The sequence below is a fragment of the Hyperolius riggenbachi genome, chromosome 3 (genome assembly GCF_040937935.1).
Source record: "Hyperolius riggenbachi isolate aHypRig1 chromosome 3, aHypRig1.pri, whole genome shotgun sequence".
Lineage (NCBI taxonomy): Eukaryota > Metazoa > Chordata > Amphibia > Anura > Hyperoliidae > Hyperolius > Hyperolius riggenbachi.
The window spans coordinates 96,926,311-96,942,546 of NC_090648.1; the positions used below are offsets into that span (position 1 = coordinate 96,926,311).

A 16,236-nucleotide genomic window follows, 5' to 3' on the forward strand; every position below is an offset into this window, starting at 1 on the left:
TGTATGCCTGATTGTGAATATGCGTGTCTGTGCGTGTACAAGCGTGTATGCCTGATTGTGAATATGCGTGTCTGTGCGTGTACAAGCATGTATGCCTGATTGTGAATATGCGTGTCTGTGCGTGTACAAGCGTGTATGCCTGATTGTGAATATGCGTGTCTGTGCGTGTACAAGCGTGTATGCCTGATTGTGAATATGCGTGTCTGTGCGTGTACAAGCATGTATGCCTGATTGTGAATATGCGTGTCTGTGCGTGTACAAGCGTGTATGCCTGATTGTGAATATGCGTGTCTGTGCGTGTACAAGCGTGTATGCCTGATTGTGAATATGCGTGTCTGTGCGTGTACAAGCGTGTATGCCTGATTGTGAATATGCGTGTCTGTGCGTGTACAAGCGTGTATGCCTGATTGTGAATATGCGTGTGTCTGTGCGTGTACAAGCATGTATGCCTGATTGTGAATATGCGTGTGTGCGTGTACAAGCATGTATGCCTGATTGTGAATATGCGTGTCTGTGCGTGTACAAGCATGTATGCCTGATTGTGAATATGCGTGTGTGCGTGTACAAGCATGTATGCCTGATTGTGAATATGCGTGTCTGTGCGTGTACAAGCATGTATGCCTGATTGTGAATATGCGTGTCTGTGCGTGTACAAGCGTATATGCCTGATTGTGAATATGCGTGTCTGTGCATGTACAAGCATGTATGCCTGATTGTGAATATGCGTGTCTGTGCGTGTACAAGCGTGTATGCCTGATTGTGAATATGCGTGTCTGTGCGTGTACAAGCGTGTATGCCTGATTGTGAATATGCGTGTCTGTGCGTGTACAAGCGTGTATGCCTGATTGTGAATATGCGTGTCTGTGCGTGTACAAGCATGTATGCCTGATTGTGAATATGCGTGTCTGTGCGTGTACAAGCGTGTATGCCTGATTGTGAATATGCGTGTCTGTGCATGTACAAGCATGTATGCCTGATTGTGAATATGCGTGTCTGTGCGTGTACAAGCGTGTATGCCTGATTGTGAATATGCGTGTCTGTGCGTGTACAAGCGTGTATGCCTGATTGTGAATATGCGTGTCTGTGCGTGTACAAGCGTGTATGCCTGATTGTGAATATGCGTGTCTGTGCGTGTACAAGCGTGTATGCCTGATTGTGAATATGCGTGTCTGTGCGTGTACAAGCATGTATGCCTGATTGTGAATATGCGTGTCTGTGCGTGTACAAGCGTGTATGCCTGATTGTGAATATGCATGTGTGCGTGTACAAGCGTGTATGCCCGATTGTGAATATGCGTGTCTGTGCGTGTACAAGCGTGTATGCCCGATTGTGAATATGCGTGTCTGTGCGTGTACAAGCGTGTATGCCTGATTGTGAATATGCGTGTCTGTGCGTGTACAAGCATGTATGCCTGATTGTGAATATGCGTGTCTGTGCGTGTACAAGCATGTATGCCCGATTGTGAATATGCGTGTCTGTGCGTGTACAAGCATGTATGCCCGATTGTGAATATGCGTGTCTGTGCGTGTACAAGCATGTATGCCCGATTGTGAATATGCGTGTATGTGCGTGTACAAGCATGTATGCCTGATTGTGAATATGCGTGTCTGTGCGTGTACAAGCATGTATGCCCGATTGTGAATATGCGTGTCTGTGCGTGTACAAGCATGTATGCCTGATTGTGAATATGCGTGTCTGTGCGTGTACAAGCATGTATGCCTGATTGTGAATATGCGTGTCTGTGCGTGTACAAGCATGTATGCCTAATTGTGAATATGCATGTCTGTGCGTGTACAAGCATGTATGCCTGTTTGAGTGTATATGTGTGCAGGCGTGTGTGTGTACAAGCATGTATGGCTGCGTGCGTGCGTGCGTGCGTGTGCGTGTGTGTGTGTGTGTGTGTGTGTACAAGCATGTATGCCTGCTTGTGAGTTCTTGTCTGTGTGTGCGTGTTTTAGGACATGGCTGTGTAGGTCTTAATGTAATCCCAAACCCAGGAAAATAAAAGAAAGAAATGGGGGAAGCCTCTGGATAGTCCATACCATTCCAGCGCTGGGTCCCTCCAAACATATTTGACCTGGCAGGTTGAATAGGTTTCTCCCCACAGCAGTAAATAAGCGTGTCCATACTGCGCATGCGCAGGTATGGATCACGTAGGTCCAGTAGAACAAAGGTGGCTTTATTCCTCCGTGCACAAGCACTTGCTTTCTATAGGGCCTGTGCAGCGCATACTGGGCAGTACGGTTACAGCTGCACTGAGCGACCTAGTTTGTACGAAACTTCCCAGGATTTCCCGATGCAGGATATGTGTTCTTGCCGGTTGTTTGAGAAGTCAAGCAACTGGCCCACAGTTAACACTAACCCAGTTAATACTTCCCCTCCCCCCATAGATGAAATGCAGAGCGCAGTGCAGCAGAAAAAACTTGCTAATCCTCTGGGCGCCGGTTCTCTTCCCTTCCTGAATGCAGCTCTCATGTGCACGGCTCCGATGAGTCACGTGAACTGATGCGGGGGAGCCGTACGAGCACACAGCAAGTTACGGGAGTGAAGTAGACCGGCGCCCGGAGGATTTGTGAGTCGTTTCCGCTGCAACGTGCTCTGCAAACTTAGGAACGCCCCCATTCTCCTCCACCAGGCATGCTGGTTGGTTGACTGGAACTTTACTGTAGTTTCAATTGGCCTTTTCCTGTACAAATATACCGGTCAACTCTCTATGATCAGCATGTTCTGCTCCATGGAGAGGGGAAGCGTAAGGGCCAGCAGATGCGAGCTGCCAGAACATATGGCAGAACAATGATTTTCTAGCATGTACGGATACTAACTAGCTGTTGGTTGAACAAATGTACTGGGTGACCCAAGCTGCAAATGTGTAGGGCCTTTAGGGACATTTCACTGTGGGTTCTTCCTGGAACAGGGACTGAGTGAATGTATCAGGTAAATTCTGTTACTATATTTTTCTGCTGCTTTATACAGTAAATATATACTTAAAAGGTATAAATGTAATTTCTGACTGTAAACTTTAGATTCCAGTATACAAGTTGCGTACAACGTTATAACTTCTATAGCTCAGGTATGCCTCCTGCAAAGTTCTCCTGCCAGCTCCAGAATGATATAACTTACCCTGCCGCACTGCTCGACCACTTGCTCCATCTCTCTCCATGTGGAGAGCAGCTTCTCAGAGGCTAAAACAAGAGAAGGGATGGGTGAATATTGGGGACACAATCCAGCTTGTGATAACCATTACATGCAAAACACAATAGACTGACTATTCTATCTATTTTCCTGCAGTCAGCTCTGGTAAATTCTTAAAGTGATATCTAAGCCTTTAAAAAAAAAAATCAGTTTTACTCACCTGGGGCTTCTACCAGCCCCCTGCAGCCGTCCCGTGCCCTCGCAGCCACTAGCGGTTCCTCCTGCCCCCCCCCCCCCTGCCAGCTAGTTTCGTTTTGCCACCAGGCCTGCCCACGCGTAGTCTTCTTCACATTCCCATTCACAATAGCGTCCCGCACAGGGCGTTAGATAGAATGCAGCTCTAATCTTTGGTAGTGTGAGGGCTTAATTATACTTACTGATGCCAAACTCCATCTGCTCGCTGTATTTATCCAGATCGATCTGGATACTGCTCCGGAAGAAATCCAGTTTGGCTTTCAGCTGCTCACACTCAGAGGTCATCAGATTCTTCTTTTTTGAGAGTTCTGTATTGTATCGCAGAAGGTTCACCCTGCAAGACACAACTCTACACTGACAATTCGGAATAAGGAACATTTAATCTGCACCAAACCTTAGGGGCAGTCATTTAGAAGAGCCCAACAAAATCCAAAATGTAAAAAGTGTGTACGCAAAAAAAATTGTGGTATGCACTTTTAGTAATCAAAAACTGGTTTCTCTCATGCATGGTGTGCAGCCACATTCCTGCTCCTCACCGATTGGCTGACGGCAGTTCAGTGTGACACGAGGCTGAGAAAGCAAATACACCTCAACTCTCACCTCTCTGCAGAAGCTGCTGAAATCTGATCTATGCTGTGCTCACATGTGTTTACAAAGCAAGCTAGATATGACAGTGCAGTTCCTACAAAGTTCAATGGGGAGGGCTGGCAATGCATACACCATTTCAGGCAGGAGAAAATAATAAGGGAGGAAATTACAGGATTGGCTTCAGTCAGAGACAGTACAGATGGAAAATGCCTGGAACAGTTTTCTCTTCATTTACTGTATAATGTGGACAGTATAATACATATGTTATGTAAGTAGAACAAGTATTTATCTACTTATATGTGTGTGTTATTTCCTGGGATAGTATGGATGTCCCTGCTGCTTTAATCCATCTCTGATCCTGGCTACTGACATTGGTGAGGAACTTACCTTCTAGTGATGGGAATTCTGGCTCTTCTCAGAGAATCGGCTCTTCTGAATCGACTCCCATTAAAGAGCCGGCTCTCAATCGGCTCTTCATTAAATATCACTAGACACCACTCAGAATCGGAGTAAAAGCCCCGCCCCCATCTCCATGACAACTCCAGACTGCTTCTCTGACTGGTGCAATCCCTCCTGCTACTGCTCTGCTCCGCCCCATACACTCCTACAAGCTAAGAGAGGAGGACTACATCTCCCAGCATGCCTCAGTGCCCTTTATTACACAGCAAATCAGAGCTGTGTGGGGCGGCTGAGGCATCGGCTCTTTTGAAACTGAGAACCGGCTCTTGCCGTTCGCCGGCTCGTTCGCGAACGACCCATCACTATTACCTTCTCAACATCAGGAAAAGCTGCTGCACCAATGCATTTACAGTGTGCAGGGATGAGTTTTAGATTAAGCCCAATCCCTCTCTCCAAGTCCCATTGTCTCTTGTCCTTCGCGCAGGCTGGTATAAGCTAGGGATTGAGGAACCTACTAATGTGAGTTTCTGGCCACTGAATACAAATGTACAAGATCCAGAACACTGGGGAATAATCTGTGAAGTGGAGGAGGGAGGGGCATAAAGATTCCCCTTTTTGTAGACTTGAACAATGCCAAGATGCTAGTATACTACTCCCTCTAAATAAGTCACTTGTGAGGCCACATCTGGAGTATGGGATACAGTTTTGGGCACCACACTATAGAAAGGACATTGACCTTCTAGAGCAGGTACAAAGACGAGCAACTAAATTAATCAGAGGGATGGGAGATCTCACTTACCATGAACAGTTGGACAAACTGGGTTTATTAAACTTGGCAGAAAGAGAGGTGACCTGATTAACATGTATAAATACCTCAGAGGGCAATACAAAAGCTTGGCAGATGAGCTTTTTGTCACTAGGGTTGTACAACAGACAAGGGGACATGATCTGCGGGTGGAGGAAAAAAGTTCCTGCCATCTATTTAGAAAGGGGTCCTTTACAGTGAGAGTGGTTAAATCTGGAATCTCTTACCTAAGGAAGTAGTTATGGCAAACTCTATATTAGCATTTAAAGGGGGCATGGATGCTTTCCTTGCATTGAAGGACATCCATGGCTATAATTACTAGGTAATTCCCGGAAGAGTTGATCCAGGTATATAAGAAGGGGATTCCCTGGCATGCACAGAAAATGGGGGAAGGGGGGGGGGGTGTTGTTTTTTATCCTACCGAGTGATAATAATGTGTCAAACTGAAATCTTTGTTTAACCACTGCAGCCTTCAGTCGTTTTTCACCTTATGCATCCAAGCAATTTCCCCTCCCATTGATTCGCCAATAACATTATCAGTACTTATCTCAATGAATTGATCTATATCTTGTTTTTTCCGCCGCCGCCTATCGGCGTTAGGCGGTCGTTAAGTGGTTAAAAAAAGTTCAGACCCTTAGGTAACAATTTGTGGGGGGTTTTTTAATTGTAATTTTTTTTTAAATTACATTTATTTTGGGTATTTTTTTGGAATGTGGGGTGTAAAGAGTTAATTTTAAATGTAATAAATTGTATTTATTTAAAAAAAAAAAAAATGTATGTAGATGTAATTTTACTATTTGGCCACAAGATAGCCACAGTCCCAAAACATTTTTTTTAGTCCAGTAAGGAAGCGCTCTCGCTTACAGGATGTGAATGGAGGACGGGAATGTTTTTTTTTTTTTGAGAAACATTGCGGCTTTTGAAAGAAGCCGTCGGTCTTTCTAACGGGGACAATTCGTTCCCATTCACTGATCTCCAGGCTAACAGGCGGCGGCACGGGAGCGCGCAGCAGCATGAGAGCAGCCTTTTGGACGTAGCAGCTACACCCAAAAGGCAAAAATGGTTAAAGGATACCCGAGGTGACGTGACATAATGAGATAGACATGTGTATATACAGTGCCAAGCACACTAATAACTATGCTGCTTTCCTTTTTTTCTTTCTCTGCCTGAAAGGTTTAAAAATCAGGTATGTAAGTGTCAGTTCCTGTCTGAGTCAGACTGCAGTGTATCCTTCAGTGATAAGGAATTACAGTCATAAAACACTTTCCTAGCAAAAAATGGCTTCTCAGAGCAGGAAAGCGATAAAAAGGGTCAATGGTTCATAGACTTTAGCTCTGGCATACATCAATGCATGTGTCATTGAGCAGACAAAAATGAAACTGTAAAAACTTAAAAAGTAAATTTAAATATAAAATACAACTGAGGGATATCTAAAAAAAAAAGTCATTTCTAGTAGAAGGAGGACAGATGCAATTGTCTATCTTATCAGTTTATTTTCACCTCGGGTATCCTTTAAAATAAGAAACAATCTCAAATTGTTAAAAATAATGAATTTAAAAAAAATGTTCATCTTATTTTTTTTAATCTGTACTCTTCTATTTCTATCTATCTTTCTATCTTTGTTCTTCCGTATATTTGATATATGTGATTGTTTTATTGCATGGAAAGTACCACTGTTTGATCACAACAGAAACATGTATGCCAAACATAATGCTACAGTGTTTGTTTCGTTCGAAAAAAAAGCACCAGCAATTCCCTTATGGCTATATGCTCGATCGCAGACAATCCCATATAAGTAGGTCATTCTGTGTAAAACAAATATATGAATAGTGTCAGCAAGTGATATTTCATGTGATCCTTACATAGTGGCACGCTGCCCCATCTGTAGTTTGGCACAGTCTTCTTTCAGCATCCGTATGGTCTGCCAGATCTGCCCCCACACTCTCCGCATTTGTACATAGTTCAGCTGGTGCTTGGGGTCCTGCACTGGAGACAGAACAAAGAAGGGTGCTGTCACTAGACTGCTGTCATATTCCAGCAGACCATTCGCTATCTGGCCTTAGGACTGTATTTCAGTTGTCATGTATCTGTACTTAAAGAGGATCTGTAACATCAAAAAGATCCCCTGGGGGGTACTCACCTCGGGTGGGGGAAGCCTCCGGATCCTAATGAGGCTTCCCACGACGTCCTCCGTCCCTCAGGGGTCTCGCTGCAGCCCTCCGAGAAAGATGACGTCAATATTTACCTTCCTGGCTCCTGCGCAGGCGCTCTGACGGCCGTCGGCTCCAAAGTAGGCGGAAATACCCAATCGCCGTCGGGTCTGCTCTACTGCGCAGGCGCAAGTTTCCGGCGCCTGCGCAGTAGAGCGGACCCGACTGAGATCGGGTATTTCCGTGTAGTTCGGAGCCGAGAGCAGCCACAGCGCCCCCGCTGGAGCCTGCAAAGGTAAATATTGAACTGACAGTCGGGTCTGTCGCCGGCTGTTCGGAGGGCTGCAGCGAGACCCCCGTGGGACAGAGGACAGTGTGGGAAGCCTCATTAGGATCCGGAGGCTTCCCCCACCCGAGGTGAGTACCCCCCAGGGGATCTTTTTGATGTTACAGAGTCTCTTTAAAGAGAAACTGTAAAGAAGGATTTACAGAAAATCTGTAACAACCCTGCCCCTTCCCCGGGGTATACTTACCTAAGGAGGGGGAGGTCTCAAGAGCCTCATGAGGCTTACTCCGTCCCCTTCGGGAATGCCAAACACCTCCTGGAACACCAAACACCAGCTAGGTAAATATTTACCTACAGCAATACTTCGTAGGCGCGGTAATGTCTTTCCGACTGGGCTATTTCCACCTGAGCCCAATCAGAAAGCCGCTACTGCTCAGGATGGCAGTAGGCAAATATTGAAGACGCAAATGCGCCTGTGCCACAGCTGACATCCTTGTTGGCTGTGTTTTCAGGGCGAGACAGCGTTGGATCTCTGAAACTTAGGAGGATGGGGAATCCTCATTAGGATCCAGAGGCTTCCCTCTCCCGAGGTAAGTATCCTCAGGGTTATTTTTTTGAAACAGATTCTCTTTAACTTCATGCCAATCAGTAGCGGATACCCATTTGCCTATGAGAAATCTTTATCTTTTTTCAAATACATCATCAGGGGGTCTGTATGGCTGATATTGTGGGGAAACCCCTCCCACAGTGTGATGTCAGGACCCAAGTCCTGACAGTTTCCTGTCTGTGAGCCTTTATGTATTGTGGGAAATAACAGCTGTTTCCAACAGCCAAGCAACCAGTATCTCCCTCTGTGCATATGTATATCTATAAAAAAAAAAACAACCTTTAGCCTATCGTACAGTTAGTGGGTGTGATTATAGATAATGGCAGTTGGTGCTGTCTAGTTTTTTTCCTTGTCTGCCAGTAATAAAGATGATGACGTGCTGGGTCATTGTGGGTCAAACAATATGAACAAATTACATGGCGAATATCAATTTCTTCAAATCTCTCTTCCATTTTTTAACTTCTCATTTTGCAATAGTGTGCCTTGTGTATCTTCTGATGTGCCAATAAAATTGAAGAAATCTTTTATACCCTACCCATGGTGTAGAGGAACATTCTTCGTTTGCTGCCTGTCCAGAGACCCGTGTTTCCTGCTCCCCTGGGCCATGTTCTCATTTTGCAATGTACCTATTGATTTATTTTTTTTCTCCTTTCTCCGACAGGAATGACATAATGTGATCAGCAGATACTCACACACATAGGCAACACTATCAGGATGAGGTCGGTGAGTAATCTGAGGCTCATACACCGTTTTCCGATTATCAAAAAGAAATATTAGGTCGCTTTCACCCTGACGCGGCTCACTGACCTGCGGACAAAAAACATAAGAAATCATAATGTGTCACACTGATGATGCTCTAGGGCAGTGGCCCCCAAACGTTTTTGGTCCAGGGCCAGGTAAACATACTTCAGACCATTGGGGGGCCGGAGTAAACATAAAATGATGTAGAGAAGACAGCGCCTATTAACATGTGCAGTCATCATGTCATCTATTTAACCAGAGCAGATGTTATGCCCCCAACTCAGCAAGTGCAATTATACCACCAACACAGCATGTGCAGACAGTATGCCCCCTCCCCCCCCCCCCCCAAACTCAGCAAGTGCAGATAGTAAGCCCTCCAACACAGCATGTGCAGATATCATGACCCTAACATAGCAAGTCACATGTGAGCCATAATATCACCCAATATACCTGCAAAAGCATGCAGCACAATCTCCCCCATACACAGACACACCACCCCCTCCGTTCACTCCCACACTGACCATGCCCAGGAGAGAACTCCCAGCAGCAGCCATTCATTCAGTCAGTGCCCAAAAATATTCCTTGTGTGCTAGACAGTGAAGCATACCCAGGTGACAACCTGCAGCACAATTGGACTACAGTGTTACCTGATATGGAATTTGATTGGAAGCCAGAAAATGACTGTTTTCTGGCTTCCATGTGCTAGCACTGCAATTCTAGATGCAGGCCACCAGTGTTTAAAGATGCAGTGGGCCACATCTATAAGCAATACATCCTGCACATGGGGGCCGGTAAAAAGGCCTCAGGGGGCCGCATTCGGCCCACGGGCCTTAGTATGAGGATCACTGCTCTAGGGACTTACAAAGACCTTTAACTGATGCATCACCAAATCACTATATCACAAAGAGCCATATAAATCTCCATACGCTCTACTAGTGGTACTAGTGATGACTAAATGCCCTGAGATAGCTGAGTGCAGAATCCATAGCTCCATAGATTTAAAGAGTAACTGTCAGGCTGCAAAAGCTAATTTAAACCTCTATTCTCCTGTGTTAAACAGTTTAGAAGGAAGCCAAAAAGGCAATACTGAAGTTAAAAATCTCTCTTACTTTTGATGTGTGCTGACAGCAAGGCTCTGTATTCCCAAGCCCTTAAAAAGGACGAGAGGCCGCATACCATACAGCAAAGCATTCTGGGGCCCTCCCCTCGGCTGCTAGTGAGAAGTTACAGGCTCAAGTTACAACAGCATGTAATGCAGCCCAGCTCACAGCACTGATAAATCTCCGGGCAGAGTACACTGCAAGAGTCCACTATTGTTCCTAGCCACATGGCTAATTAATATTTACTGCACAGTAGTGTTATTCATTACAAGCTTTTTTGTGAGTGGAATCATTAGGAAGCAGGGAGGACATGACAACACAATTGGCTTCATAGGAGACAGACAAACCTGGAACCTGCCATGAGCTCTCAGGAGCATCATTCTCTGCAAATACTATATAAAAATTATGTGAAGTACAAACGTGGACAGTGAAATGCATATGTAATGTAAGTACAGCCAATATTTAGCTACTAATATTTGTGTTTATTTTCTCTGAGACCTTATACCTAACAGCTCCTCTTTAAAGAAGATCTATAAAAACTCTCCCCCCCCCCCCTCCAATCTATTGTTTCTACCACAGGTAAGGCCAATTCTGGAGAAGCCAATATGTTTTTGGGGGGCTGTAGAAGATAAGTTGAGCACCTGCAGGAATAACGTGCAAACATGATATCATACAAACTCCATGCAGCCCAGACACGCCATGCTGCCCAAACACAATCTTCTACAGTGCTTTGCTAAGTGTCGGCATACAATTTAAGTAGAGGTCATGCTATAGCCATAGGCCCCAGTAAACCAGACTTCAACCCTTGTAAGTACTTCCCCATTTACTTATCTACAATAGAAAAAATCTGCTGATTATCTGCATATACCAACAATAGAGTGTAGAGAATGTGCCTGTATTATTCTCACCATGTTGTCTGACACATATTGTACGAGAGGCTGATGAGGATTCAGTGCCAGGCCAGAAGCTTGTAGTAGTTCTTGTTCCTCCTCCGGAATGCCCGTGTCCTGCTGCAAGCGCATCTTCAGGGACTGCAGAGTCTCCCCCTCTGTCACCGGGTACATGTGTGTGCAGCCAGACACCATGTTCAGCACAGACAGCAGCTGGGGACAATACAAAGATGCTTATGTGGAGAGCCATAGAGATTTTACCACTGCAGCCAAATCAAGAGCCCACAACCAAATATTTCTTATATATCTTACAAACATCAGAACTGCAAGAATAGCAGGACTGCAGGAACACACCAACAGGCAGTTTATCAGGTCATTAACCTCCTCGTATGCTATTTATGCATACTTATAATTACAGTGACCAGATGCCTCAGTTTACCTGGAAAGTAGAAGTACCCAGACGCACTCCCCTGGTTGTAAATGAGGTGCAATGATCCAGCCACCAAAGTATCAAGTAGCACTTAAATATCTGTATTGCAGAAAGATCAGCACACTCAGATGTATAATGCAAAACTTTAAGCTCTTTTAATACAAAAATGTTTCCATAAATGCACTTTGTGTACAACAAGGACCAGCAACTTGCAGTAGATAGGCGCCAAAGACACCCAAGGCCATCAAATGCCTGCTGGCCGACTTGTGTAAAGAGTCTGTGAGGGATTCCAAAAGCCACACTCCAGAGTAGTCATGTCTCAAATCATGGCGACAGACACTGGCCTAATGCTGTTTCGGGCATTTGCCAGTTTTCAAGCCAATAAATGTGCACTCCTGGAGACGGGCAAATGCCCGAAACAGCATTTGATGGACTTTGGGTGTCTTTGGCGCCTATCTACAGTGAGTTGCTGGTCCTTGTTGAACACGAAATGTATTATATGGACACTTTTTGTATTAAAAAAGCGTGAAGTTTTGCATTATACATCTGAGTGTGCTGATCCTTCTGCAATACAGATGTCCCAGTTTACCTGGGACATGTCCCAGCATTAGGGTCCTCCATCTCAGGCACAAATACTGTAGGTCCCAACCAATGTCTCAGGTGAGCTGCCGAATGCCCCAGCTACCAGACTCTGTAGTTCCACAATTGTGTCCCGTGCTCCATGCCTGCCTCCTGAAAACACTGGCCTGCCCACAGATCAGAGGCAAAGTTGGGGGGAGTGAAGGGCCACCCTATTACTCTGACTACCAATCTTTCTTCTTTTGTGTCCCCCACTGGAAGCATTCGGGCTAGTGGAGCCGCCTCTGCTACGTAAGGTGCCTGTAGGCTCGAGCCTACAGTGCCTTAAAAGAGAAATCGTAACCAAAAATAGAACTTTATCCCAATCAGTAGCTGATACCCCCTTTCCCACGAGAAATAGTTTCCTTTTCATAAATGGATCAGGGGGTTCTGTATGGCTGATATTGTAGTGAAACCCCTCCCACAGTGTGATGTCCTGACCATGGTTCTGACAGCACAATGTGGGAGCCTTGTTGCATTGTGGGAAACAACAGCTGTTTCCAACTGCCAAAAAAGCAAGCAGCTTCTCCTTCTACTGACATCACCCGCCAGCAGTAAAAATGTCACCATGTGATTAATGTCAAAACATAAATCAGGTAGAGGAAAGATTTTACAATGGACAAACACTGACTAAATCCATACATAATTATTGTAAAAATGAAGCACTTTTTTATTACATTATTTTAACTGGAGTTTTTCTTTAAGTTAAATCTGGCCATGCCTCTGGTACTCAAAGATGATGCAATACTTTAGGATAAACAAATAAGGGGCTTTCTAGGGAACCAGGACTTTAAAGATACACTTTGCAGTATCTGGGTACTGCACACAAAAGAAATCCAAATTGGGGAGTTAAGTCCTCCAATCGACATGCACTTCTGTTATGTTCTGATATGCAGTTATTTCATGCAGCCTTACTATTACAGCTCTATGTGATGCAACTTTTAGTTTGTAATTACGCAATGACTTACAGTATGTGTTGTAATGATCTCTGCCAGTTCTGATACTTTTTTTTTTTTTAATTATACTCACCTTGAGGTTAAGAATGGCATCCAGAGCTTGAAAACAGCCAACCTCTGAGTTCTGGGGATCTGTGCCCCTCTGTCTGGGGTGCCACATTAGCATGCACTGCAGCCAGCGCTCTAGCTTGGTAGCCAGGGTCCTAGGACAGAGAAAACAAACATAGCTAATGTACATTTACTGAGAAACATAAAAGCCCAATTAAACCTAAAACCAAACAAGTCAAAGTCTAATAACAGTAGGATCAGTGATTATTAACAGTGTATAAAAGCAAGGTGGTGGACAGAACACCTGTTTCATGGGCCAACTACAAATGCCAAATCCCAGTACGGGTTTCATGCGCTTCCCCCTGGATCCATCTGCTGGCTGGGTCATTCAGTTGTGGTCATGTGACATCCAAAGTGGGAGGAGCCTGTGTTTTCGTGGTTTTTTTTTTTAACACCTCTGCTTGTTGCTGCTCTCTGGCTTAAAGAGAAACTGTAACCAAGAATTTAACTTCATCCCAATCAGTAGCTGATACCCCCTTTCCCATGAGAAATATTTTCCTTTTCTCAAACGGATCATCAGGGGGCTTTGTATGGCTGATTTTGTGGTGAAACCCCTCCCACAGTGTGATGTCAGCACCTCACAGGACTGAGGTACTGACATCACACTGTGGGAGATTTGTTGCATTGTGGGAAATAACAGCTGTTTCCAACTGCCAAAAATGCAAGCAGCATCTCCTTCCAGTGACATCACCTGCCAGCAGTAAAAATGTCACCTTGTGATAAATGTCAGAATGTAAATCAGGGAGAGGAAAGATTTCAATAGATCTCAACACTGAAGAAGTCTTTTTACATTTCAAAATAGGTAAAGCTGTGTCACATCATGTCAGATTGAGCCTACAGAATCATATATAAGCCTCTGTATGTTACATTCACTTATGTACAGTTCTGATCCAGTTCTATATAATGCCTATAGAAGAAACGTTTTAAGTAGCGCTGTTCATTTCTTTGCTATGTTTGATTTAATTCTGGTCAGCTGCTCCCACTTGATAGTTTTTCTTTGGTGTATATGCAGAGCCTCTGTTTGGGTTCAAGGTGCGTTTTGTAGTTCCTGGGGGGGCTCAGCGCATCTCTGAGCTGAGGCCATCCAGAGGCGGCCTGGTGATGCGCTGATCCCACTTTTTCTGCGCAATTCTTAAATTTAAATTTACTGGTAGCGCGCCCAGGCTATGCATATGCATAGGTAGGTTTTAGTTAGTGTTAGGTCCCCTCCCATGGAGGAAAGACTTCTACGACAGTGGGAGGGACAAGTACCTAACAAATTGCAAATTGTTAGTGAAACTAACATCCTCCAAGTGGTAGACAGGTCATGTGTGTGCTCATTGTGTATTTGAATCCCATGAGTGGGGTGTGCACTTTTTTGCAGGTAAGCACTCATCTGTTTTTAAGTAGCGCTGTTCATTTCTTTGCTATGTTTGATTTAATTCTGGTCAGCTGCTCCCACTTGATAGTTTTTCTTTGGTGTATATGCAGAGCCTCTGTTTGGGTTCAAGGTGCGTTTTGTAGTTCCTGGGGGGGCTCAGCGCATCTCTGAGCTGAGGCCATCCAGAGGCGGCCTGGTGATGCGCTGATCCCACTTTTTCTGCGCAATTTTTATAGAAGAAACGTAACGTTTCAAAAACTTGCAATAAACCATGTACAGTTAGTCATTAAAGGTATCACCGGAATCAACGCTTGTTGGTATGATGTCAGCATTTCGGCTCCTCGACTAGCACCGGACCACACCTCACTTGCCTGCTTTCTGGGAACCACAAATTCCTACCTCCACATACACACATGGTTTCTACTGTAAAGGCCCATACACACGTCCGTTTTTTGTGAACGACGGGTCGTTTGAACGTCCCGTCGTTCTCCCGCTAAATCGGACGTGTGTACAGACTGTCGTTCGTGTGATAAGAGTGAGTTTGAGCGATCCGCCCGGCGGATCGCTCAAACTCACTCTTGTCACGCGAACGGCAGTCTGTACACACGCCCTATTTAGCGGGCGAACGACTGAACGACGGGACGTTTAAACGACCCGTCGTTCGCAAAAAACGGACGTGTGCATGGGCTTTAATACAGATTCTGGGAACAGTTATCTAGCATCTACTGTTTCTCCTACATTGCGCGTCACATGGTCATTTCTGACTGACCAACTCAGCACATGATTCCACAGAGCAGAGGAAGAAAACTGTATTGCAGTTCCCAGCACATGTGGCCAATGAAACAGGACTTCTGTCCCGCAATTTGCTACTATACAGGTAGTCCCCGGTTAATGAACGAGATAGGGACTGTAGGTTCGTTTTTAACCTGAATCTGTTCTTAAGTAGGAACACTGTGCCATCTCTATCCCCTGTGCCTCCTCTGTACCCCCCTGTGCCTCAATTGTCCCCCTCTGTATCACCTCTGCCCTCTGTATCTGCTTATACAATTTTAAAAGCCATTTTTTCTTTGAATTTTTTAAAATTGATTTTCTCAAAAACGAAGTCCAATTTGAAAAAAAATGTTTTTTTGACTTGTTCCCATGGAAACACAGAATCCATGGCATTCGTATCAGCGGGTCGTTCGTAAGTCGGATGTTCATAAGTCGGGGACTACCTGTACTCGGATTATATTTTGTAAAGAGATCAATGAACAGAGAGAGTATAGGAGCAGATGACAGTACAAGCAAGGCATCAGTCTTACTCGCTGAGGTGATTGGGCGTTGGCAGAACACTGGAGAATTTCACCACTCCTGATAGGTCCTCATACACCACAATGTGTTCATTGCGTTTTTCCCGGATTTTTCCATGCCTGTACACAAAAAGAAATACAGTTTTGTAATATAGGTGATACACACAGAAATAAGACACTGGTGACCGCTTCCAGAAGGATGACTGTATGCAAAATGCATACACTATGCATAATGAATGACCCATTGGCTTCTTAGTCATTGGCTATTTTTACAACTTTTTATTTAGGGCCTGAGCCCACTAACGCAGTTGTGTCCACTTCTGTCTGCTTTTCAGCATCCATAACATTGATGTTGTAACTGAAAAGTGGACACAACTGCATCAGTGGGCTCTGGCATTTAATGTTCAGCTAAGGGCGGGTTTCCACTTGCGAAGTGATGCGAGTGTGGCTACGTAGCCACATCGCATCACTTCCGCCGCTGGCCGCATCATTCCGATGCGGAAGCGTATTGAGGAGATGGGA

The 16,236-nt window shown here is 44.9% G+C and overlaps 1 protein-coding gene across 1 annotated transcript in view; it reads right to left on the reverse strand.

Moving 5' to 3' along the window:
• Positions 1 to 16,236, reverse strand: part of IKBKB (inhibitor of nuclear factor kappa B kinase subunit beta) — a 61,838-nt gene that overhangs the window by 16,520 nt on the left and 29,082 nt on the right. Inside the window, exons 9-15 of the mRNA XM_068272287.1 lie at positions 15,727 to 15,834; positions 13,031 to 13,160; positions 10,972 to 11,166; positions 8,915 to 9,029; positions 7,042 to 7,165; positions 3,570 to 3,721; positions 3,121 to 3,182 (exon numbers count right to left, since the gene is read on the reverse strand). Of these exons, the coding sequence (XP_068128388.1) occupies positions 3,121 to 3,182; positions 3,570 to 3,721; positions 7,042 to 7,165; positions 8,915 to 9,029; positions 10,972 to 11,166; positions 13,031 to 13,160; positions 15,727 to 15,834 (886 nt within the window). The remainder of the gene's footprint in view (positions 1 to 3,120; positions 3,183 to 3,569; positions 3,722 to 7,041; positions 7,166 to 8,914; positions 9,030 to 10,971; positions 11,167 to 13,030; positions 13,161 to 15,726; positions 15,835 to 16,236) is intronic.